Below are 26,286 nucleotides of genomic sequence, written 5' to 3'. Positions count from 1 at the left end.
GAACCAAGCTTTCAATCTTTTGAAGCCTTGGTTTGAACTTTATACAGGTGGGATTTGGAAAAGTCTGTCAGTTCATTTCTTGAAGAGAAAGTTGTAATTAAGTCCAACTCTCATATTTATGACTCTTAAGTCCATAAATAATTGATTTTATTTAGTAATTTTAATTACCAACATGACCATATTGAGTGGCCCCAGCTTCCCATATGATATATCTCATCTCTTACATAGGGAAGCCATGAATGAAAATATCCAAGGGTGGTCGGTTGAACTTTCAAACTAAGGATAGAATTTGTTTCTGGCATCATGATCCATGGATGGGCAATTGGACCCTCTTCTAGAAATTTGATGTGTCAAAGAAAACTAAGTGCACGCACACGACTACGGCCATAGTTTTAACTTTTTTTAGGTCCATCTGCCTTACTTTGAACTGCTTTATTTGTTTGACAAGTCAGTAAATATATGTCTTCAGCTGGTCTGGTTGTATCCCATCCAAATGCAATGCCAAGAAGGTAGCACAAAAGTTGGATTTTCAATTAGAAAGATAATGCATCATTAATTCTAGTTTAGACAAATACATAAGCAAGACACAAGCCCAAATGGGAAGTAAAAACAATACATAATAGCAACAGTAGTAAGACTCAAAACAGTAATCAGATTCAGATGTAAATAAAAATGTTTCTTTATTTTCTCTTCTGTTGGCAGCCAAGCCAACTAATTGAGATCAGGGTTTGTTGGCGGATAATGAACGCAGGTAAGTGAGGCTAGCGTTCAAATAGTTGACGAGCTTTTCTCTGGGTGGAAGGCATTCTTTGATGAGTGGAATTTGGATGAAGTTGTGACCCCATTCATGCAGAGATGGGAACCTCTCTGCTTCAAGTAGCTTCATGCCTCCAGCTTCTTCCATAGTATTCAGCCAGTGAGGTATCCATCCCAATGCTAAATCTAGATACCCTATTTCTTCTCCACCAAAAAACTTCTTCCCTTCAATCTGCTTCTCAAGATATGCTAGTGATTCTAGTGCAGACTCTATTGCCTTCTCCTTCTCTTCGCCTTCCGCCGCCGTGCAAGCTCTCCATGCTCCAAACACAACCTGGTTATAAGCAAGCACAAGATCAAAATAGTTTGGGAGAAAGCTTTTATTGGGGTTAGAGGAAAAGGGTACTACCTTCTCATCAGCAAATTTAGCCCAAAAGCGAGCTATGGCTCTGTCATATGAGTCTTGAGGTAGCAAGGGGTGCTCCTTCCATGTCTCATCAATGTACTCAAGGATCACAAGCGACTCGGCAATGGCTCTGTCGTCGTGAACAAACACAGGCACCTTCTTGTGGACAGGGTTATACTTGAGAAGGATGGGACTCTTGTTTCTCAAGTCTTCTTCTATGTACTCATATTCCACACCCTTGAGCTTTAGAGCCCACTCAATCCTTGTGCAGAACAGGCTTTGAGTTGTGGCAACCAGCTTCACACCTTCCATTTTCAATCAACACCTTGTAGCAATTTTGTTGATAATATTTATGGGGGTGGGTTTTGGATCTTGTAATTCAGAACGTTCAACAACAGCTTCATTTCATTTCATGGATGGATTCAATCAATAGTCAACAAACATACATTATTGTTTTGTATGTTTTGAATATTAAAAAATTAAAATAGGTCAATTTCTAGCATTCAATCTGCCCAAACGGATACTATATTATTATATAATAACCTCCAACATTGAATTTACCTCAAATGAAAAATCCCAAAAAAGAAAATCACAGAGGAAGACTCTTCTTGTTTGTTCAGTTGAGGACATCATTGCTTGCGGAATATGACGCAGACTGAAAAATCCAAGCAAATAAATACGGGCAGGCCTATGAATATTGAATATGGGATGGGCGGGACTATGTTAATTAATCTTGGGCTGAGCCCTTCCTCAGCCCAAGTCCAAACTGTAAGATATGAGAGGCTGAAAAGTCTAAAACACCCCCGGACAAACGTTAATATTAAAAACAGACCCTCCGAGGAAACAACAGAATAACAAAAATAGCACTATAGTCTATACACACAGTCCCATAGACGTTGCTTCAACACGCTCTCTCTCTCTCTCTCTCTCTCTGGCCTTCAACGGCTTTCTTGTCTGCATCAATGTTAAAACCCTAGAGTTTTTTCTCTGGAAAATGATTTGCCTAGCAAATTCTCAATTGTGAATAGCAGATTCACCCAAAAATCTCACTTGTAAAACGGTAAATAAAGAAAATCTTTAGTGAACTGATAACTCCGAGACCGCAATGGCAGAGGTCGATCTATCGAAGAAAGTGGCCGATAGATATCTGAAGCGCGAGGTCCTCGGTGAAGGTACCTACGGAGTCGTCTACAAAGCCATTGATACTCAGGTAAGCCCCAACACTTCGCTTTCGTCGGAGGGTTTTTTTTTAAAAAAAAAATTATGGATAAGTGTTTTTTGTTAAATTCTTTTGCTGTGTTTGACTTTTTCGAGTTTAAAAGATTTGAGAATTCGTTATGTTTGTGTATGTGTGCGTGGAATTTGGTTTAGCACTAGCTTCGCTGCTCAGAAATTTGAGTCGTGACAGGGAAAACAATTTCACTTTTTCTTCTATATTGGTGGTCTTTGGGTTTGGATGCTGAAGAAGCAGGGGGGAAGTGAAATATTAAATGGGATTGTGTAATTGTATTTATGTGTACATGCAAACCTATTCTTTTCTTCTTGCTGTTTGGGTTAAATTATGAAATTGAGACTCTGGAGACGTAAAGCTAAACAGCTTTGTGTTGAGGGTCTTGTTTTCCTGGGTCTCAAAGTCCTGGAAAATTATAGGTTCGAACTAATTTTTTCTTTTCATACCTAGCAACTTGACCTCAATTGGGTTTTAATGCAGACATTTAATATTTAGTCGCCCTCGAAATGAAATTTGTTAACCTAATTTTGTCTTTTTTTTCGCTGTTATGCTGACCCAGGATTGGAGAATGGTAAATTGCATATGCTCCTCCTTGGTCTTTTTGGTTTTTCACCTTTCTTGGCTACAAAATGCCACTAATGAATTGTTATTCTTTTTGAAGTGGTGGCTGGCTGTTTAAAGTTTCCTTTTCGTTTTCTTGTACACCTTCATTGTTTGTTTTTTATTTAATTTGCAAACTGAATGCAGCATTATGACTTTGATAAGTAATCTCGTCTGTTTATGATTTGGTTTCAATACATTTCTTTTGCAGACAGGACAGACAGTTGCTATTAAAAAAATTCGGCTTGGGAAGCAAAAGGAAGGGGTGAATTTTACAGCACTTAGAGAAATTAAACTGCTAAAAGAGCTGAAGGATCCAAATATAATTGAGTTGATTGATGCATTCCCCCATAAAGGAAACTTGCATCTAGTATTTGAGTTCATGGAGACAGACCTTGAAGCTGTTATACGTGACCGAAATATATTCCTATCACCAGCTGACATAAAGTCATATCTTCAGATGACTTTAAAAGGACTTGCTTTTTGCCACAAGAAATGGGTTTTACACAGGTAGCCCTTTTGTGTCTAGAAGCGATCTTTGTAGGTCATTATTTGCTTGTTATCATTTGTCTCAGATGTTTGCTAATTGTGCTTTACAGGGATATGAAGCCTAACAACTTGTTGATAGGACCTAACGGACAGCTTAAACTTGCAGATTTTGGTTTAGCACGAGTATTTGGGAGCCCAGATCGCAGGTTCACTCATCAGGTATGCTTTCTCCTTATATTGATGGTATTCTGAGTTAGATCTCTTTAGGTATAGTTTGCAAACTTTGTTTGTCCTTTACCTGTCCCAGAAACGTCCTCTCCATGGTGGGGAATGTATCCTGTTTCTACTATTAAATGTTTTATCATCCCCTTATGGTAGCAAATGTATCTGTGGATCATGTGGGTTTGGGAGGACGGAAAATTTTTCTTTTACTGATTTCATGTAACCGAAGCTAAATTTTAATATTTCACTTAGTTTCATCTGCTAGTGAAAATAGCACTCGAGAAAGTGGGAGTCATGCTAAGGTTTTAATGGCAGTGTACTGTGTAGCTTTTTGCTGTTAGAAAAAAATTTCTTTTATTATCTTGTTGAAACTGTTTTTGTTGATACTGGTATTAGTCGTTATAATATATATGCTGAATATATAAAACAAATCTGGAGGTATTGCTTTAAGAATGAAATGTTTTTTGAATGGCTTTAAGATAGGAAGACTTTCCATAGATGGTACAACAACTAGTCTTCTAAAACTGGACGTTTTTCTCATTTTTATTTTCTTACATCATGAATAGACTGCATATCTGGTGTGGAAATTATTTTGAAATATTTGATTATTTGGCGGATTCCTTCAAAGCTTAGTTAGAGAACAAAGATGATGTTTATTTTATGTACCATTAGAAGTACATTTTCTTTAAATCATTTGCATGCTTTTAGATGCAAGCTCTTTATAACCCCTTAACACATCTGAATAGGTCTTTGCTCGATGGTATAGAGCACCTGAGCTGTTGTTTGGCACCAAGCAATATGGGTCTGGGGTGGATGTTTGGGCTGCAGCTTGTATATTCGCTGAACTTCTCCTACGCAGACCATTTTTGCAGGTGAAGCAATATTTGTAGTAATGAAACTCTGTTTTTGTGGTTACTGTTTTCCATTGGAAATATGTGGCTTTTAAGTTTTACAAATTTCTTGTTTCTAGTAATGGATAAAAACCAGGCGGAACTTTGTTAGGTATTATATTATGGTAAGAAAAAATCCTGTATTGGGTTATATCTTTCTGAGTTCATTATAAGAGGCACCTCTCAGTTTTGGGATCATTTTACTTTTGAACAGATTTCTCTCATTTCTTCTGAATGTTTATCCAGTTTAAATGAATTATAGTTCTTCCAGTAATAGATCTTTTAGCCTTTCTTCTGTTGTTTGTTTGGTTTTAGAATTACTGCAGGTTTCATGGGCCAATATTTTTTACTGACTACTGTAATGAATTATTATTTTTTAATTTGCTTTGTTGAATAGCATGAATCTGCCTTGCTTTTTATTAGTTCTTACCGGTCAGGTTTGTTTTGCAATGGTTGATCATGTGTAATTCTTTTATTGCTCTCCATAGGCTGTCTATAAATAAAGTTTATACTGGTTGCGGCTGTTTCTGATTATATGTTGGTTTGGCTTGCAATATTTGATAGGGATCAAGTGATATTGATCAACTAGGTAAAATTTTTGCGGCTTTTGGGACTCCAACGCCTTCTCAATGGCCTGATATGGTATTTCTTCCTGATTATGTGGAATACCAATATGTTCCAGCACCCCCTTTGCGGTCATTGTTTCCAGTGGCTAGTGATGATGCCCTGGATTTGTTAGCGAAGATGTTTACTTATGATCCAAAAGTTAGGATATCCGTGCAGCAGGCATTAGAGCACAGGTATCTGACTCTAGCTATTGAATTGGGATCTAGAGTTTTTTGTCTTCTCTTTTCGTTCTGCCTGTGATCTCCGTGTGGTCCTGTTTAGGTACTTTACATCTGCGCCTTTGCCTACTTATCCAGATAAACTTCCTAGACCTGCTCCAAAGCGAGAATCTGTCAATTCTAAGGTTTCAGATTTTAATCCAAATGATGGTCCTACTGTGTTATCACCTCCACGAAAGTCAAGGAGAGTGATGCCAGATCGTGAGGGTTTTGAAGGAAATGCATACCAAGGTGATAGGATTGATGATCGTGTTGGTGAAACCAGACAGGCTGCTGGTGAAAATACAAGCAGGAATGAACCGGTGCCGATGTCAGTAGATTTTTCTATCTTTGGAGCAAAACCTCCAAATAGACCTACAATTACTAGGTAAATCACTTTTTACATGGTCTTTTCTAATTCTTTTAAACCTCTGTACTCACACAAATCTGCATGACAGTTGACACTTTAGCTTGAAGTGAAATCTAAACGTTGGAGATATAAAATTCTTTGTTTTCTTTCTCTTCTGCAGTGCTGACAGAACGCATCTAAAGAGGAAACTAGATCTTGAATTCCAACAGCCTGAATAAGCACATTTGATATACGGAATCATATATATTATTTGTTTGAGAGGTGTAAGATTGATGTTCCCACACTAATGAGGTATGTGGCTAATGTTTGAAGTATGTTGTGATATGCAATTGTCTCCATTTTATTTTATATATCTGCTTGCAAGGTTTTCATTGGCTATTCTGTCGAGATTATAGGGAGGAGACAGTATTCAGTGAAGTCGAAGAGAAACACGATGCAGAATTATGTTTGGGGGCTTAAAAATAATTGTGATAAACAGATCATTTGTACCGTGGCCCATGTAAGGCTAAATTTTGAGGGCTCTTCGTGTTGTCATTTTTTTTTTTTTTTTTTTTTTGTGCGTATTTCGTTCTTTCACTTTTTCTTCTATGATTTTATTGTTTAGCTGATGGCTGAGAGTAGTCTAATTGTTCAGGGTAATTACTAATTAAGTCACCAACATTTATTCTGTTATTGAACTATATACCTTGTATTTTTTAAGACGAGAGACTCAAATGCACTGGAACCAGGTTGTCGTTTTTATTGTTCCTTGTGACCTGTGTATACGTGGAGATTATTCTCTAATCCAAATTGCTCCATTTGATGCTAATTAAATATGTGATATTTGTGGTCAAGAAAACTTTCAAAAAACATTTGCATCGAGACAAAAATGGACAATAGCACTTTATAAATTGGTTTGTCATCTGTAAAAGTTACATGAACGTGTAAAATGGCAGCAGTATTCTCTTGCCGACTTGATAATACATCCACCGAGAAAAAAGAAATAAAAGATTGAAATAAAAAACACATGAAAATGAAAAGATCAATGAATGATTGTTACCTAATCATCTTTTGAGGCGATAATTTCTCCGTCAAGTGTAATCTTACTGACATGAGCAATCTTGGGCCAATCTGCACCTTCGTTGCTTTTGCATCTTTCGCTCAGTTTAGAACACCCGACGATCTTCAATAATCTCAATGCACCCAGGTGATACATCCCTTGTGGTAAAGCCAACAATTGAGGGCAATATTCAATCACCAGTTGTTGGAGCAACTTGAAGTTTTGCAGCCACTCTGGAAGTTCCTTCAGATCCTCACAGTTCTTAACACGCAAGCTCTGCAGAGTGTTTGCAGAGTCTTGAAGCCAATGGGGAAGAGCCTCCAAGCGCGAAGCTTTGGAGATGGAGACTGATCGAAGACCTCGAATGCCTCCTCCCGACGTCATCAAGTCGAGCTTCTCGCAATCGGAGATACCCAAAGTCTTTAATGCGGTTAAGCATTTCATGTCGGGTGGCAACGACTTTAGATTCTCACAGTTGCTAATAACCAGCATTCGGAGGTTAGTGAGGCATTGGATGCCTTGGCCCAAAGATTCAAGATAGCTACAATTGTGGACCTGTAAAAATCGAAGAGAGGTGAGACGTTCAATTCCTCCTGCCAAAACCATCTGATTTGTGGTTAACACCAATGTTCTGAGGTTGATCAGGTTCCCGATGTCTCTGGGCAACTCCCTGAGCTTCTCACAGTTTGAAAGCAGCAAGGTCTGCAAATTCAGCAGGTTGCAAATGGAACCTGGAAGTTTCTTTATGAATGGATTTTTCGACAAGTCGAGATATCTCAAGCGACTCAATTTACCAATGGAACTCGGTAACATCTCAAAAGTTGAGCCACTCAAATCCAGCACCCGTAGGTACTTGAATCTCAAGATGCATGCTGTCAACACAGATTTGCTGGAGGTACCTACATGCCCTGGAACTGGAAACAGAATGGTCCACACTTTCTTCAACTGACGTAAGAATTCGGGAACTCGTTCCCCCTTCATGGGCAAGTCATCCTCCGACATCGACACGTGTCGAACCCTTTTACAGGTATCAGAGGTAGGACGGAAGTTTACAGATAAGCACTCTTCTTCTGAAACAGACATGGCTAAATCATGCACAAGAGCATGCATTTTGAATACTATAAAATCAATTGAAGCTTCATCAATTTGAAATAAAGATCTAGAGCATAATTGCCTTATGTAGTCTAGGCCGATCTCTTCCAACTCCTGGTTTCCTTTAGAGGATTGAATGAAGCCTTGTGCCATCCACAACGACACTAAATCTGTGCTTCGGAAAACGTAATCCTTGGGGAAAAGTGAACAAATGACAAAACAAGGTTTCAAGTAAGATGACAATGCATCGTAGCTTAATTTCAGTGCAGGTAGAATGTCATCGTTTCCCTGCGGCAATCTCCATATGTCATTGTCTCTCACTTCTGACCAAAAATGTTTCTCCCTTTTCAAACACAGCAGGCTCCCCATGGTGGTTACGGCTAGAGGAACCCCTTCGCACTTCTTTGCAATACCATGTGCAATTTCCATCAAGTGTGGATAGCGCTGCTCCTCTCCTTTTCGATCAAATGCCCTTTTTATGAACAAAGACATGCAACTCTCGTGGGGAAGACCTCTCAGTTGATGCACGCAAACAGAGTCCATAATCGAAGCAACCGATTCGCTACGCGTTGTGACAATGACTTTACTCCCGTTTGCTCCAACATTTAACAAAGCTTTTAAATCAATCCATTTTGCAGTTGTTACTCCAATTTGACCCTTATCCCAAACATCATCCAACACTAATAAAAATTGTTTATCTTTCAAAGCACTTTGCAACTTTTTCTGCACACGATCAAAACTTTCTTGATCGCCACAGTTTTGGTTAGTTGCAGAAGCAACGATTTCACGCACCGTCTTTTATTATCAAAGTGGTCTGAAACACATACCCACATTCTCATGTCGAAGTGTCTAACTACCCTGTGATCATTATACACCAATTTAACTAGGGTAGTCTTTCCTATACCTCCTAATCCAGTAATCGATATAACAGAAACATTTTCCTGGACATCACGACTCTTTTCCTTCAAGGTCAAGTTCAAGATATGGATGATAATCTGTTTCTTATCGTCCTCTCTCCCGATAACATCATAGGCTTGCACAAAAGAGTGAGTCTCCCTCTCTGTGGGCACACTCTGACTCTGCCAATCTCCAGCTCTCTCCACTAGAGGAAACTGAGATTTTTCAATTGCTATTACATCTAACCTTTCTCTAATCTCCTTGATTCTATGACCCATTTTGAAGTTAAACACGACCGGATTCCAACCCGAAAAGAATATGCGTACCTGTTCTTTGATGCTCCCACGCCCACGGAGGATCAGCATTTGCATCTGCAGTTCTTTGAATGCAAAGTCATTAAGCATGTCATCCACATCGTAGCAAACATCTTTGAGCTTTCCTAGCCATTGGCTCAGACGGAGTTCCTTCCTTTGCTTTTCCTCTGCATCCAGGATCACTAACTTGATGCTTGAGAAGGTGTCCTTAAGCTTGTTTAGTTCATCTGTGACACCCCACGCCAAGCAGATTTCTTGGTAAGCATAGGAAGCTAGCCCATTCATGACATTCTCTGCAATGGTATAGACAAATTGCCCCATGGTGAATCCAAAGGAGAGGAAAGGGAGTTTTTGTATGTATCGATAAATGGCTACTTTGATGAATGCAATAGAACTACAATCTGCTGTTATATACAAATCTCCTGCGGAATATGAAATTTTATAGAACTTGGCTTTGCATCTGATCCGAAGGTGTCTTACTTAAGTATAGAAACTTATTAAATAATACCAAAATGCAAAACATTGAGTGAGAATAGTGCTATTAATGTTCATTCCTTTTCTTTGCTAATACAATCATTCTTTGGTAGAACCGCAAGCAAAGAATAAAACACATATTCTATATATACTAAAGCCCAATGCAACTAAACACTGTAGCTAAGCACAGTGTAATGACGGAAATGCCCCTCATTTTCCTGCTGTTTCTGTTTTTTTTCCCCTGCTGCACAGTGAATTGACGAAACTGCCCTTGACTAAACAGCTTCTTTTGTTCCCGTTTTTGCCCCTCCTCCTTCGTTGAGATCGTTTCGTCTGCTGAGACAGAGGGTTCAGTTCGTTCGTTTCCAACCAGCTGGTTGGGGGGCAGCCATGGAAAGCGCACTCTGTTGACACGCTTGCGCTGTCTGATACGCCGCAAAACCACATCTTTGTCTAAGGGTTGAGAGGTGTGGGTGGGTTTTATATGCACATGGCTGCTCACGTAGTTACTATAGCCATGGTGGGTTGCTGCTGGGTCTTCTTGCTCTTCCTCCAAACTGATGCTTGCGATGCTCAAACCTTCTTCTGGTGCAGAGGATTTGAAGGAAGAGGAGGTCCACGAGGACATTGTTTGGATTTGGAGTAGTAACTTTTAGCCAAGTGATGACGAGAAGAAGTTAGGAATGGAAAGGAACAACTAACTAGCTCAAGAGGTGAGCGAGTGAGTGATTGAGAGAGAGTATTTATAATTATAAATTGGAGGGAAAGATGTGGATTTTGGAGCAAGTGTAAAAGTTTGGTCGGTGAATTGATATATTCGAGACTGCATCGATCAGAGTTTCAGACAGACACCCACAGAGACAGCAAAATCTATGGCTTCTTCTTCTCTAACAAGGTCGGTGACAGCCTTTTTCAGTATAAATATATAGAGGACATGCATGCTCTGTTCTGCTGCTGCAAATCACATTATTTAAAGCATGAGCAAATAGTAACAGAGCGTACATATCATATCATCTTTGAGTTTTTAATGGGACACGGCTAGACGGCACCATGTGAAAATGGGTTTAATTTTCTTTAGGTTTATAGTGGACAAGTTAATTGTTTAAAAGGGTTTTTTTTCAAGAACAAACAGATAGTGTAATTTAAGATAAACAAAAGGAAACTAATCTGACAGAGGGAAAGTTTTATTTATAAATTGACTTAAGTTATGTATGAGATGGATGATTTTTATCTCTTTAAAATAAAATTGTAGTCACAGACCATTTAGATTGACAAGTTATTTACAAAGAATCTTTATTTTGTTGATTGATACAAGTTGGATATACCTTTTTGCTAAGATTTTCCTCCTGTTTTTAATATTTTCCCTTTGATGTTGTCATTGAATATTTTATCCAAATCATTAGTCTGATGAACTTGGTTGATTATAAATTTTGAGTTCAATGTCTCAATTTTACATATAGATTTAACAAGACTTTATATATATATATATATACTGTTTAATCATTATGAACAAAAATTGGTTATCTGATAAAATAATAGATATCTAGAATTGTTATATTATATATATATATATATATATATATTTATAGCTATGTCATTTTGATCAAATAAAAATTAATATCGTTTCTTTATAATTATAATGCAGTTATATAAAACAATTTTGTACTATCCACTTTGTTTATAATATGTATACATGTATGTAGATACACACATATCCGATCCGAATATAATTCAATTATTTGTTTATTTGACAGCTTGGATACACCAAAAGGCAAGGGACTAAGCATTTGGATACCACTATCATATTCGAGGTATAAAAACCCTTCTAATTCGAGGTATAAAAACCCTTCTAAAATTTTGCCCCATTTTTAAATATTTTCTCCTTGATGTTCTCATTAAGCATTTTATTTAAATTATTAATCTGGTGAACTTTGTTAATTATAAATTTTCAATTAAATGTCTCAACTATACATATCGGTTAAACAAGGCTTTATATTAATATATATATATATATACTGTTCAATCATTATGAAACAAAGTTGGTTGTTTGATGAAATAACAGAGATTTAATTGATGTATAAAATGAAATATTTTTGCTTTATGAATTTAATTATTTGGATTTGAACCTATTAACAAAAACTGTTCTTCTACTTATGTATTTTAGGTTTTTGCTATCATCCTGCTTTTACATACGTGTTGGTACAAGTACTTAACAAATTTTCTCATTATAGGTTAGTATTTTCAAACTTTTCACAAAAACTGTGCATATCATTTATAATTAATTGATTAGCAAATATTATATCATTTCAAGATTTCCATTTATATAACTCTATTATTATATTTCTACATTTATTTTACATTCTTAGACTTTAAATGTTGTTAATAATGTGAAATATTACTTATATATATATATATATGTTTTTTTTCCCCTAGATATCAACCTGTTTTTGGGAAATTAAAATCTTCATTGATAATGTCGAAGAGAACTAGAAATACCGCGAGAAAGCAAATCATGCAAGAACCTCATAATCTCATCATTTCAAATCATATACAAGTCCCAAATAAAAATGTTTGTCATATTAATAATGACGACATTAAATTGTCATATTTACAGGTAAATTTTTTGGGAAAATGTCCATTTTTCAAGATAGGTTCTGCCCGTTTTTTAACAGAAATGTCAAACCCTTAAATAATTTTTGCTCTAAATAACAGCAAAAAAGTCATATATTCCTAATATATAAGAGAATTAAAAATCTAAACATTATATTTACACCCTTTTTTCCAATTTCTCTTCAAATTATTCAACCATAATTATTTTGCCTCTCTTCAACTTTTCCTTTAGATAAACACAAAATTTAAAATATGTTTACTTTGTATTATTTCAATTAGAAAACCATCTACAGCTTGCTCATTAGTTCTCTTAATTTTGTAACTTCGTATTTCCTAGATTGGAAAACTATTTATAACTTTCTTATTAAATTGATAAATTATATTATTCATGTTTATACATAATTAAATGTTTATGATTATTGTCCTAACTCAATTTTCCCCATTCATCAATATTAACATTTACTATTTTTTTCACTTTTTTTTATAACAGGGTCAAGACCTCCATCAAAGAGAAAAAAAAATCATGAAGAAAGTGCAAAACAAAGCTCGCCCAATTAAATAGCATGCTGTACAAAACTATCCAAATTTTGCTATTTTGATGTCTACTTCCTACTATAAACATCTCAATCTATATAAAAACAAGTGTAGTACTTTAACATAACAAGTAGCCTGTAAAATATGTTATTACATGCTTTTTTGCAACTTACACTCCTTTATAATGTTATAAATTAAATCTCATTATATATATAAACAGTCTAATTTTGTCTACGCAATTTCAAAACCCGCAGCATCGCGCGGGCTTTCCTGCTAGTTTAGAACTATTTGAGCTCTCTATCTTTATGCCCACTTTAGTCCTCTCCTAAATATAAGTTGAATTTCTTGATAAATAATAAACCACATAAAAAGGGCGGAAAAGAAGAAGGATGATACATTTTTCATTGAATGATCCATCTCCATCCATAGGATTTATTCTTCCTAGTTAAAGTTTACATGTTTCAAGCATTTGTAAAATTGTCATAGCATCCAAAGGGAAAAGACATCTCTGCTAGATTTTCAGAAGAATTTCCCAAATAACACCAAAACTGGGATAGGCTAACTTATTATTGAGTTGCATCTTCAAGCCTCAGCATCCACTAAGAATGGTAATGCTCAAGATATAGCTTGAGTATTGTGCCAAGCATATGTAGTTGCACCAGTGCTGCTGCTGACACTGTCAAGATTTTCTGTGGTGTGTTCGTGACTCGTTATCGTCAAGTGTAAGTGAAGCCTGTTGTAGATAATATATAATCCAGCTTCATGACACTACGTCCACGGGAACAGTTGTGTCACTCGTTATCGTCAAGTGTAAGTGAAGCCTGTTGTAGATAATATATAATCCAGCTTCATGACACTACGTCCACGGGAACAGTTGTGTCATATACTCTTTCTGTAGCTTTTTTTGCCTAACCAAAACAACCATAAGATTAGATATAAAGAGGAGAAAGAATTTGTGCTGTGTTGAGATAGAGAGAGAATTTTGGAACCTCTTTCTCCCAGTTGGTGCGTATGGTTACGGTAAGAAGTGATAACACTTGCACAATCAATGCACATATGATCCCGAGCCAGAGCCCCTATTCAAAACATTTTAACAGATATAGTTATAAAAGGGCAAGAAAAGAAGAAAAAGGAAAATTCTCTTTTTTTTTCTCTCTTTTTTCTTTTTTTTACCTTTCCACCGATGTGAATGACAAAAGAAAATACAATAGCCAGTGGAATTCCAACTAAATAATACGACCCAAGATTAATATATGCTCCAATCTTCTGCCAGCCACATCCTCTAGCAGTGCCTGAAAATGTAAAACACATAAATATACTGACTGCATTAATCCCTAGCTACCTATAAATATACTGATGGAATTGTATATTGTGTTTATGTTGATTTTGATTATAAGGGTACGAAAATAGTAGGAAGACCTGAAAGAACACACTGGAGACCGTCTAAGAAGTTGGATGTTGCAAGTATTGGCATCATGGTTGCTAGATATTTGACCACTTGTGTTTCATTGCTATAAGCATAGCCCCAGAAGTTGCGTATCAGTATCAAGACTGATCCCACCAATAAACCCACAGTAATGGCCATGACTAAGACAACACACACTGCTAAACGTGCGGTTTCTGGACGCCCTGCTCCTAATTCATTTGAGACGCGAGTGCTGGAAATCATAGAAACCGAGACATCATAAGATTGGAAACATAAGGAAGATTGACTTTACAATTTTAAATGTACCACAGCGTAGCTCACCTGACAGCAGAACTGAGTCCAAATGGGATCATCCAAACCATTGCCGCTGTATTTAGGCTGGCAATACACAAATTTGATAAGTAACAACATTAAAAGTGCAGAATATTTCCCAAACCAGACTGCAGAAACTGTCGAAGAAATCCAAGAGTAAATTATCACAGTTAGGAACCAACCTGATAGAAAGCACTGAGGTTTCCAACTTTGGGTTTGGAAGAAGACCAGATAGAAGAACAATCAGTTCAAAGGACCACATTTCCAAGCTGTTTAAATTCATGGTCAACTGCATTAGGATCTTTTAGACACTAAAATAACTGATCTTAGAAGTAGACAACCTTGTGAAATATTAATTAAGAAATCGAAATTACCAGACCATCACAGCTGAAGGAATAGCGAGTCTAACAAATGGAATAATGTTGTGAAATGCCTCCTTCGAGAAGCCTGTCCAAGTTTTGGAACATAATGAAGAGAACCTGACATAAAGTGCCAATAATAGCACATTGATCCAAAAAGAGATTGAAACTGCCAAGGCAGCTCCCCTGCTTCCAAGTCCAGATGTAAACACAAGAATCCAACAGAGAGGGATGTGCAGCAAAGCTGTAATGGCAGAGCTCAGCATCATTGGGAACACAATGTTTTGAGTTTGTAAGAACCTCACAAGGCACTGAAGAAGTCCATATGCAAAAAGGGAAGGGATCAGGAAACGGGCAAATTGTCCGGCTTGTGCTGCTATGGCAGCATCTTGGCCAAGAGCTGTTAGAATGATTCTTGTGTTTGCGGAAATGATAGCAAGGGGTATGCAAACAATTGAAAGAACAAGCATGGCTCTCTGCATGTGTATGCCCATCATATGATACTGCTTTGCACCATAGCATTGTCCACATAATGTATCCAGTGCACTTGACATTCCCATCTGTTTGAGTTGAAAAAATCAAAATCAGAATGATTACTAGAAACTTAGAAACGGTTCGCCAGGTTGCAACTTGGAAGAGTTATGTTATTATATGAAATCAGACTCATCATCTTCGTTTTGGCAAAATAAATTGAAGCAAGCATTAAGAGGACAAAGTCAGACCAGAAATTGTAGAGACAAATCAATGGAAAAACATATCCAAAGGTGTTAACTAAAATGTACATAAAAAGACCAGTAAATGTGTCCAATATTTATCCATGAAGATCCAAAAAGAGCATAGCCGTCAAGATCCAAAAGGTGTTTCATGATGGACTAATCTTTAGTGTACAATATTTCCACACAAGAAGCAAAGTTCAAAATATCAACATGTCTTCTCTGCTAATATGATGGTCTGGGGTATTATATACATGTTATGCCAACAAATTTAGTTATGTTTCCCACAAATGAATCAACTTCTGTAATTAATATAAAGTGATTCTTCATTTCAGATATTCTTAGAGGCATCCAAAAGCTGTATGTTTAACACAAATGGAACGGGATAAATTTGAGATTTCTTGGAAAATTTGGAAAGATAGGCAAGCAAAGTCCACAGAATGTGACTGAATTTAGAAAATTCTATCTACTATTATCTAAAAATAATCAAGTTATTAATGACGGGACGAAACCAAGAAATAACCCCTCACATTCGAAATTATAGAAGATCCCCTTTAAGATCAAACAATTCCATCGAATTGAGTATGATTGCACGTGTGATAGCATCTACTAACTAAGCAAGTAGATGTGCCATAAAGGTGAAAGTGGTGCAACATAATATAATATAAGGAATCCAACCAAAGTTTGGAACTCCAAAACCAATATGTATATTGTATTACATAAGTCTAAATTAATTCAAATAGTCCTTATTAATGAGAGAGGAGAGCAAACTTACTAGCAAGCTGAAACCGGTGACGGATGAGAAGGAAAGGGCCATGGAAGCACCAGAGAGAGACAATTCACCAAGATGACCTACAAACATAACAGCTATTATCTGTACAGAGTACTGTAACAGACTCACACATATAAGAGGCCCTGCTAGCCATAACTGCTTCTTTACTTCTTCAACAATTTCATTTCTCTTAAAACCCCTTCCATGGCTTCCCTCGTGTTTTTCAATCTCCTTAACTGCATCATCTTCTTCACAGACTTCGATCAATGGTGAGCTCAGAGATGGTGGTGTGTTGTCTTCTGTCCCCATTTTCTGCTTAGCTTCAAAGAAAGAGTGTGTGTGAGAGAGATAGAGGGAGAGACAGACAGATAGCAGTGCGTGTGTTTTATATAGGACCTGAAGTTCTTAATTTTAATTTTAATTTTTCAAATGCCGTACCCAATGGTATAGCTGCTGCACGATGCTTCTGTTTTAAGTCGTGAAAAGGATTCTATATAAAATTGGGTCCGTCAAGGGCCTCAGTGATCGCCATAATAATATTAGTTTATATGATAATTGAGGGGTGGATTTGTAATAGCACACGACGTATTTAGTGAGATGAAGACAAAAACATTTTTTGGCGGCTCATTCATATGACATTTATGCTCAACAAGACGAAAGCAAGCCACTTTGAGCCAACCCTCCTATATCCTAATACACTTATCACTTTTCATATTTTCATTGGTCAACCTTTCTTTTCTTCTTCTTGGGTGGAAGTAGTGGTTGTCAAAATTGATACGTCTTGTGTTCTTGAAGAAAATATTGCCAAATCCGAAAATAGTAAAATAATAATAATAATTGAATGTCTGAGTTTGTCACTGCCCATAAGAAAAGAACAAAAAACAGACCAAACTCAACAAGAGCCACACAGATATTGTAGGTAGGGTGGGCAAAAATCCGGGTCAATCCAACCCGCCCATCTGACCCAATTAAATTAGAGTAGTTTGGTCTGATTTTATAAATTTATTTTTGAGCATTCGGGTCATTATCTGACCTTCCCGACAAATTTCGGAGCAGCAAGCGGGTCAGAAAAATTGGAACCGCGAAAATTTGTAGGCAACCTTTCGAGGGTTTCATAATTGTAAGTCACGGAAAAGAAAGGCTATTAGTACCTTCTTTTTTTTCTTTTCAGAAAGAATAATAAAGCTTTTGGTCAAACTCAAAGTGATTTTAGTACCCTCAGTCAAAGTATGACAACTAAAATATGACAACTAAAATAGTGATATCCTTAAAATAAAAAAATAAAAAATGTTGACCGTAGTTGGTGGTGTCATACTTGGGCTGCGCTCCGATATTGTATGAATTTAGGCTCATGTAACTCCAAAGCTCTTTGGAACATTTTCCACCTTAACTCTTAAATAATTAACTTATTAAATCAAAAACTTGTGATGTCCAAGTTCAACCACATAGGATGACTGGACACCACCAACAAAAAGACAATCATTTAGCATATAAATCAACAGTCCCGCTCATTTAAAGATTTAAAAATGAATAAGGAACAATCTCGCTCAATTTTATAAATCAAATTACATCATAAATAAAATCTCGGTACAAAGTCCTCCGTTGCAATAAAAATTTTTTTAAAGCCTGAAATATTTCACCAGAATTCTAAATGGGACTCTTAACTGAAAGTCTCCAACTTTCTGGCTCTCAGTTCAGTTCAGCGATGCCCCTGCAATTGGATCCCCAAATGGTTTGGGCCAGGTGTTCCTTTGCAATTTGACTGGGTCTCAAAGCTTGACCTTCATTACCCAAATGGTATGGGCTATTATAACTGGGTTTTAAATTGGGCTATAATAGCTGGTTTTAACTTGGGCTTATTATATAATTGGGCTATTTTAGTGGTTGGCTTCACATTCTAAATTGGACCCGATCTATTTTCTTTCCTCCTCCTTCGCCTTCTTCTAAAGGACATCTCTTTGTACAACTTGGGCTAGTTCTAAAAGACATTTAGTATTTGGGCTCGAGAACCATACCCTTCATGGCTTGGTTCAAAGGATGTTTAGGCCTCAAGAAACAAACAGAAATAATACTGCCCAAACCACCAAAATTTTACAAGAGTTGGAAAAAATACAAACTTGATTAAAGAGTATTTATATTCCTATTATTTGATTTTTTTTTTTTTTTTAACCAACATCTACAATCTAAATGTATAGATAAAAAGAAGAAGAAGGACACCAAAATTTTACAAGAGTTGGAAAAAATACAAACTCCTATTATTTGAACCAACATCTACAATCTAAATGTATAGATAAGCTAAATCAAAACATATGGCCAACTGTAACTTTTATATTGTTGCATGGGCATCAACATCAAATCACAATCGAATATAATTATGGATATATAAATTATGCGCCTATAAAATTACGTAAGGAGAAATTTGTTTCATTGCAACTTGCAAGAGGGGGGATTTTACGTATATGTTTCCATTTTTATGAATGATGTGCCCATAAAATTGCATAATTACTGCTATATTATTTTATCACGATATTGAAACTAAATAATATTTTTTTGTAGTACACAAATAATTAAAGTCAATGTTCACAACGACCGTATATGATAATTGCACCAGATTGCCACACCACATTTCATTGTTTCAGTCATAATCAAACCCCCACCGTTTTGTTTTGTTTTGTTTTGGCTTTTGGGTCAGGATGATGATTTAATTTAAGCATTCTTATAAATATTGTTTTGGTAAAGAAAATGACATGGTAAGGACCAAGGTAAGGGCAACTTGGCAATGGCAATGAGGCAACTTTGGCCCCCCCACCAATTGTCATTATCGGTAATACGGTGCAAATATTATTCTTAATTATAGGCATCAATTTTCCATCTACAGTTTCACAATAAACAGACATCACTCATAATAATAATATAAACAATAAGTATTAATAAGATTAGAAAGATGACTTGAATCGATGCATAACAATTAATTAATATCAATTAAATGATTTTGAGGGGAAGAACAGGTTTGGTTACAACCACGTTTCATTTTTCAGGAAAATAAATAAAAATTACCACAATTCATACAGAATTCATGTTATAAAATAATAATAATAATAAATAAGCAAAGATCCATTTTCTTTTTCTTTTTTAATAGAAGGCGAGGCTCTATTTTAACAATTTATACGTGATTTTTTTTGTTACTTTGGAGGAAAGAAACTTCGCTGAGGTTCGATCCTGAATACTATAAGGGGGGAAGGGAGAATCCATCACCACTGTGGTGGGAACCCATTGACATACATGATTTTCTTTCATTATAATTTGAGATGAGACAATATTTCCACCTCTTCTTTGGCCTGCTATATGTCCTACTTGCCACACAATTGCTAGTGTTTGTTTCACAATTCGAAGCATATCATGAAATTCTTATAATTATAATAAAAGTTAAAAACATTTGAAATAATTGAGCTCATGCAAAATGCCCACATTACCCCTGTGGTTGATACATGCTACCAAATATTGACTTGGGCAAACAGGGTCAAACGGTTGTTGTAGGGTGCTGAATTTTGTCAAGGTTGTACATAGCTTAATCAACACGCATGCACAATATGTAATAATATTCACTAATAATATTATGTTAAACCATAAGCAATGCCTAATCCATGGAATTCGAGGCCCCAGGTCCAGAGTGGTTGCATATAATTGTGGTGATAACACTCCATTAACAACTCCTATTACTTTTCTGGAACTATATATGAAATGCTGATATTATTTTAAGTCACACACGTATTCCTTTGAGAAAACAAGCAATTTAAAAATACAAAGCCCTCCAACTTCGGCTTCATCATGCTGCCCACCAAAATAGAGAGACAAATGTATGGTTAAAATGTCCTTCTCCAATCTCCCATACTAGCTTCTACGCATGCCTCAGCATTTTCCACGGCTCTAGACTTTTTCAATCTGACCGACACATTTTTGCACTATGTTGGCTTGGTTGTTTGGTACAATATGTTTGTTGAGTTGTTGATATCACATAATGATATTAGTGGTCTATTGACAATCCTCCTAAACTTGGTTTAACTAAAACTAATAATTTGTAAACAATGTACATCAAAATAAACTAATTGTAAGTCATTGGGGTCATTCAAATGGTGAGGGAAAAGTTGAATATTGTGTTAGGATTAGAATCAGTCGAAGGTTCAACTTGGTGATACTGGTTCTACAAAGACCGTTTCACGGACTAACTAACTTTTATTTTAGTAGTATTTATTTTTTCAATATTGAAAGAAATTTTAAATTTGAATCATCTTCTTTGTAGATTAATATAAAACAAAAAAGGTCCGATTCACCTAAGTGATTTTGATAAGATGACTTTTATCTTTGCAGTTGCAGTTGCAGTTGAATTTAGGACTGGTAGTGATACCCAATATCCAGTTTTCAACAATTGTAGTTAGTTCATAGCTTTCAATTGAAGCTGGAATCTACAGCAGGCGCATTATGCATTTTACAAATATAAACAAGAAATTGAACTCTAGCTCATAATCATATATGCAGAAAAGATGTTTGTCTCAAATGCAGTCAACCAAAATGTCCCTTTCATATCTATTTTTTTAGTTTTGGAGAATCTGCTAGACTAGAGAGAAAGAAAACTAACAAAATCGTGGGGTGCAACAAGTCATTGAAAATGCACCTCAACTTCCCTTCAATTGACATACAAAATGGCAACCAATTAAGACTTGCTTCCCCATCTACTCAAGCAAGCAAGCCTCTTAGCATTCCATTTGCTAAAGAGGTCACTTGCTTAATCTTGGACTCTTTGTAATATTTTGATCATCATCTTCTCCATTCCATCTGCCAAAAGAAAAATGCCTTTGTATGTTTTTTAGTAAGTAGAGTGTTTGTATTCTATCGCAAAAATGGTGATGTATGATTCCATACTTGCCAGAAGTTTCAGTCGGCATGAGCAGAAGAAATTGAGATATGGAGCATTTGTTTGCTGCTTGCTCATAGCATTGTGCTTCTGCACAGTGCTCAAGCCTAATTTGAATCCTCTACCAGCTTGTATGTCCATTTATGTATTCTCAGAATTTTCTCTATGTCAATTTTTTTTTTGGTAACCTTCTTCTGTTTCATACAAGAGTTTCAAAGTGACCATGCTTAGCATATTGATTTCTAACTTTGATATGCACTCAATCATGTCGCAGTGAAATTGCAGCGGTCAATGGGGGTCAAACACCAGATACTGGCACTCTGGGAAACAAACAGCACTCAGCAAGTAATTAAAAACATGCTCGAATATCCGGAGATAAACACAAACACGACGGAGGAGTTTGAAAATATGACTTCTCAAGTAGCAGCAGATTCTGATGATCTGCAGCAAAACGCAAGCACTCTCACTAATCCCATTGCAAGCAGCAGTCAGGCTGAAGAGGCAAAGAGTAAGGACCCCTCTGATTTTCTTCATTTCCTGCGTATTTATTTAATAATGAGAAAATGTTCATTCTGATTTAAGGCCGTTTAAACACTCATCCTGCAGTTGAAGAAGTGGTGACAAAGAATTTAGAGCCACTTTGCAATACCATGGAAGCAAAAACGGAATTTTGCGAGATCAACAAGGATGTTCATGTCGATGCGAAATCTTCGTCAGCGTTTGTTGTTTCATCTCAAATTGGGAATAGGTCCTGGAGTATAAGACCTTATGCTCGAAAAGAAGACAAAACGGCTATGAGCCATACTCGAGCATGGTCAGTGAAACCAGTCATTGGTGATCTGGAAATCCCTCAATGTAACCGAAATCATAGAGTTCCTGCCATCTTGTTTTCAAATGGTGGATATACAGGAAACCATTTCCATGAGTTCACTGATGTGGTGATCCCTCTCTTTATCACTTCTAGAAAATATGATGGAGAAGTTCAATTTCTTATTTCGGATATAAAACCTTTTTGGGTAACAAAGTACCAAGCAGTACTAAAAGGACTGTCCAAGTATGACATTATCGACATCGACAAGGAAGATGTTGTGCATTGCTTCCCAAGCCTAACGGTTGGCCTTAAAAGACATGAAAAGGAGCTGAGCATTGACCCTTCAAAACATTCATATTCTATGAAAGACTTCAGAGAGTTTCTAAGAAACAGTTTCTCATTGAAAAAAGCCAATGCAATCAGAATCAAAGAAGGTCATCAACGAAAAAGGCCCCGGCTTCTGATCATACCAAGAAAGAGAACAAGGTCTTTCACAAATACAGGGGAAATTTCTAAAATGGCTAGACGCTTGGGATTCAAGGTGATTGTTGCAGAGGCTGACATTAACTTGTCAAAATTTGCAGAAGTCGTAAACTCTTGTGATGTGTTAATGGGAGTTCATGGAGCTGGGCTTACAAACATTCTTTTCCTTCCTGAGAATGCAGTTTTCATTCAAATACTTCCCGTTGGAGGGTTCGAATGGCTGGCTACGAACGACTTTGGCGAGCCTTCACAATATATGAATCTCAAGTATTTGGAATATAAGATAAGCAATGAGGAGAGCACGTTGATACAGCAATACCCACTGGATCATGCAGTTTTCACTGACCCTTACTCAATTGGAAAACAGGGGTGGGAAGCATTCAAGTCAATATTTTTGGAGAAACAAAATGTAAAGCTTAATGTCAATAGGTTTAGACCTACACTGTTGAAAGCCCTTGAGCTTCTGCATCAGAATTAGGCCATTGTTTGATTTCTAAATGTTATTTCCTTGTTCTGTTTTCATTTTCATTTTGTCTCCGTCTTCTGGGGCCAAGTATTCAATATATTGTATAGAACTTGAGGGAGATGCATTCAGAAATGGAGTTTAAATTAATTGGTGGTTATTATTGATCTTTCCAAAACTCCAATGGGTCACAAGTCATATGAAAAGGTATCGCCAGACAGAAAGCCAAACCCAAGGAGATGGAATAAAATACAGACCAGGCTAGGGGTACCCACAACTTAATTTGACTCAATTGCTGAGGCCCAGATAGAAGACAGAAAAGAGATGGTTGTGGCCTGATACTTTGACATAACAGTACGCAAGGAATGGGCTTCATACATAAGAATACAAATATGACCCGACCCGACGAAGCTATTATTATCATTAGAAGAACATTATTCATCTTGATATGATATTTTGATCTGAGAGACTTCTCTGCACTATCTCGATCTAGAGACTATGTCGGATCATCTATATCGGAGATTATGAGATTTCGCTGCAAAATTGACGACATGGGAGGCCGAGATGGACCAAAGCTTCGAAGATTGGGGTTTATGGCGAGGCGAGCATACGAACCGTCGTCGTCGCCCTTGGTGTTCGCATCACGAGGATCTGCGAGAAATTTGCATGAAATTTTCGAAAGCGTAGCGTAAATCTCTACTCTCTTATTTGAATTTGTCAATCTCTAGCACATCTCAAATTCTAAACCCTGACCTAGCCCTAACCCTAATTTACCATTTCATTTGACCTTGTTTTAGATCGAAGAAATTTGTGCATGCGAACCGTCGTCGTCGGCCTTAGTGTTCGCATCACGAGCAGGGATCTGCGAGAAATTTGCATGAAATCTTCGAAAGCATAGCGTAAATCTCCCACTCTCATCTTTAAATTCGTCAATCTCTAGCATGTCTCAAATCTTAATCCCTGACCCAACCCTAACCCTAATTTATCATTTCATTTTACCTTGTCTTAGATGGAAGAAGCTTGTGCGATCGAAGAAGATTGTGATCGGCCTCGATCTCCGAGACCTTGGCTGGGTCGTGTAAAGAGAAGCATCTTCAGGCCAATTCATTGCATAGCTTCCACTTCCAGCAAGATCTTCAAGTGAGTGTTTGAATTTTTGGTTTTTTTAATTGATTGGTTTCTTGTTCGGACTTGAAAGTTTTTGTTTGGACTGTGCTGAATTTCTCAATGATAACGCTTAAGAGTGTTGGGGAACATGACAATTCATAAGGTGCAATGTTTGTTGTTACTATTTATTGACCTTTATTGGTTGCGTATAAATAAATTATGTGTGGCCAAAACTTTGCGATGGCTTTCTTCAATGGCCAAAGTTGGCATGGTCCTTTTAATCTTGTTTTATTAGGGAAAGGCATCTTTCATGCATTATTACTAGTGTGGTTTCTCACTCCGAAGCAAAACGAACATGGAATTGTACTTGTACTTCTGTTTTAATTGTGTAAGTTGTTTGTTGCATGGTATGTCTTAGCTGCAGCAATTCTATGTTTTGTATGTTTACTTTGTTAGAGTAAGCGAGAGAGCTTTAGAATATTAGAAGCAATGTGTGAAGTAACTTTCTGCAACCTTATATTCCCGATATCTAGGAAGTGAAGTTATAATGTTTTGATGAATACTGAGGCAAATAAGTGGGTTTGCAGTACAGTATAGCAGCCTGAAGATGGTAATGGACGTAGTTTAGTATAGCAGCCTGTAGCTGGTAATGGACATAGTTTTGTATGCTAAGTCAAATTGATGCAGCAGGAGTAGAATGGCGCTCAAAATCATAATGCATTTTGTTGATATTAGGGATTAATCTCTTCACAGGAGAGAATACGAGGGATGAACGACGATTGACCTACCTAAGTTTTTAATAGTCATCATCGGCTTACCTGCTTGCTGAAACCCCCCTCTGTAGCCGATTGAATGCTTGGATAGCCACTTACTGTCCGCTATACTTCTTGTAACTGTGTTAGTTATGACTGAAGGCAGCTACAAGTGTCCTAAAATGCTTGTGCCTTAAATCTTGTTTATGGGGTGAAATATATAGCTATAATAATATGGGTATAGTAGGAAATGCCATTGAGGGATCTTATTTTTCAGTCTTAGTATTAGGAGTCTTATATTTTACATTGTATAGACTTCCTCTGTAAATGTTTCTGATCATATGTTATGTTTTCTGCAGGGCTCATTTTAGCTAGTTGGCTGTGTTTAGTACTTATTGGGTTTCATGTGTCTAGGCCCAAACAAATTGGTTACACCACCAGTAAATAGTCATTCTATAGTGAGGGCCTTATGTATGGTCCTTAAATGAGGTTCTATCTCTTAACCGGATTAGGCTAACCAATTTGATCCAAGGGTTAAGAGATAGGGCCTCACCGAAGGGACATATATAAGGCCCTCATTATAGAATTCTTGCACCAGTAATTGCAAATTGGGCCTAATATTTCTGATATCAATTTTTGGGTCCAATAATTATCGATTTTGGGGAAGGGTTTAGTAGTTCTGCAATTTTGGCCCAAAAGCTGCTAACTCGTTCCAAGAATTTACACCTCTGTGTATATTTTATCGGTTTTTCATTTGTATTTTTTTGGCCAATACTTGATGTTCTTTTCTGCAGCTATGCTTCTGTTCATATGAATTAATTTGGTTGTTAATCTATCTTTTTGGAACAGAGACCTTTTGTAAAGCTTGAAAATGCAAAAAGGCCATTGACTACTGGGATGGTCGCTACTGTGAAGGCTTGGGATCTTGAGATGATAATGGTGATAAAGAAAGCAGCTTGGCTGAATGATAACTTTTTTGTTTGTTTGGTTTTTGGTGTGTGCGCGCCAGTTTCTCTGTTATCAAGTTTCAGGTAATATAATGAATGAGGACGTTGGTTTACCGAGAAAACATGATTTGAAACATGACACTAACACGACCGAATAACAATATATTCACTATATTTATAGGTTTTTGCCTGTAATAGGCTGAAGTTATTAGCTTTGGGTTAACGTTTGACATATTGGGCCAAACTTGAACTAAAGTTCCATTTAATAGGCCCACCTTTTTGTTATTGGGCCGAACCTTAATCAGAACTTTAAATTATTGGTCGGCTTACAGGACCTTTTTATGTTATTGGGTCAACGTGAGGGCCAATTTCTGGCCCCTTTTGGCACGTTGTTGGGCTGAGATAGCCCATTTGAGCGTTATTGGGCTGACTTTGGGCCTTGTCAGGTTTTTATCCAACATTTGGGCCTGTATTCAACGTA

At 36.8% G+C, this 26,286-nt stretch overlaps 5 protein-coding genes and 1 long non-coding RNA gene across 8 annotated transcripts; 3 read left to right on the top strand and 3 right to left on the bottom strand.

The window, feature by feature from the left end:
• Positions 1-559: 559 nt before the first annotated feature.
• On the bottom strand, positions 560-1,590 carry LOC117627026 (probable glutathione S-transferase). Its single transcript, XM_034358896.1, has 2 exons — positions 1,166-1,590; positions 560-1,090 (listed from the first exon to the last, which is right to left on the bottom strand). Exons 1-2 carry the CDS (start codon positions 1,472-1,474, stop codon positions 722-724), a joined length of 678 nt encoding a protein of 225 aa, XP_034214787.1. The 5' UTR covers positions 1,475-1,590; the 3' UTR covers positions 560-721.
• A 448-nt stretch (positions 1,591-2,038) lies between these two features.
• On the top strand, positions 2,039-6,527 carry LOC117627021 (cyclin-dependent kinase D-3). Its single transcript, XM_034358891.1, has 8 exons — positions 2,039-2,372; positions 3,205-3,503; positions 3,593-3,701; positions 4,451-4,576; positions 5,159-5,394; positions 5,483-5,806; positions 5,949-6,079; positions 6,184-6,527. Exons 1-7 carry the CDS (start codon positions 2,268-2,270, stop codon positions 6,004-6,006), a joined length of 1,257 nt encoding a protein of 418 aa, XP_034214782.1. The 5' UTR covers positions 2,039-2,267; the 3' UTR covers positions 6,007-6,079; positions 6,184-6,527.
• A 300-nt stretch (positions 6,528-6,827) lies between these two features.
• Positions 6,828-9,451, bottom strand: LOC117629164 (disease resistance protein RGA2-like). Its single transcript, XM_034361667.1, has 2 exons — positions 8,824-9,451; positions 6,828-8,599 (listed from the first exon to the last, which is right to left on the bottom strand). Exons 1-2 carry the CDS (start codon positions 9,449-9,451, stop codon positions 6,828-6,830), a joined length of 2,400 nt encoding a protein of 799 aa, XP_034217558.1.
• A 3,662-nt stretch (positions 9,452-13,113) lies between these two features.
• Positions 13,114-16,770, bottom strand: LOC117627020 (protein DETOXIFICATION 16-like). Of its 2 annotated transcripts, none has more exons than XM_034358888.1 (9): positions 16,334-16,770; positions 14,861-15,405; positions 14,669-14,755; positions 14,496-14,552; positions 14,168-14,406; positions 13,922-14,040; positions 13,738-13,824; positions 13,570-13,656; positions 13,114-13,481 (listed from the first exon to the last, which is right to left on the bottom strand). In XM_034358888.1, exons 1-8 carry the CDS (start codon positions 16,637-16,639, stop codon positions 13,597-13,599), a joined length of 1,500 nt encoding a protein of 499 aa, XP_034214779.1. In that variant the 5' UTR covers positions 16,640-16,770; the 3' UTR covers positions 13,114-13,481; positions 13,570-13,596. The 2 variants fall into 2 exon arrangements, with proteins under 2 accessions (XP_034214779.1, XP_034214780.1); XM_034358889.1 differs by having other exon boundaries at positions 13,114-13,497; positions 13,586-13,656; positions 16,334-16,639.
• A 4,458-nt stretch (positions 16,771-21,228) lies between these two features.
• LOC117629163 (beta-1,2-xylosyltransferase XYXT1) lies at positions 21,229-23,014 on the top strand. Its single transcript, XM_034361666.1, has 3 exons — positions 21,229-21,373; positions 21,517-21,750; positions 21,849-23,014. The coding sequence occupies exons 1-3, from the start codon at positions 21,229-21,231 to the stop codon at positions 23,012-23,014; spliced, it is 1,545 nt and encodes a 514-aa protein (XP_034217557.1).
• A 424-nt stretch (positions 23,015-23,438) lies between these two features.
• LOC117629259 lies at positions 23,439-26,013 on the top strand. Of its 2 annotated transcripts, none has more exons than XR_004586049.1 (4): positions 23,439-23,687; positions 23,797-23,898; positions 24,009-24,139; positions 25,218-26,013. It is a non-coding gene; the product is annotated as an uncharacterized LOC117629259 (long non-coding RNA). The 2 variants fall into 2 exon arrangements; XR_004586048.1 differs by having other exon boundaries at positions 23,440-23,687; positions 25,708-26,013.
• Positions 26,014-26,286: the final 273 nt, after the last annotated feature.

This window comes from Prunus dulcis, chromosome 5 (assembly GCF_902201215.1).
Source record: "Prunus dulcis chromosome 5, ALMONDv2, whole genome shotgun sequence".
Taxonomy (NCBI): domain Eukaryota; kingdom Viridiplantae; phylum Streptophyta; class Magnoliopsida; order Rosales; family Rosaceae; genus Prunus; species Prunus dulcis.
This window is presented reverse-complemented; position numbering and strand designations above follow the sequence as displayed.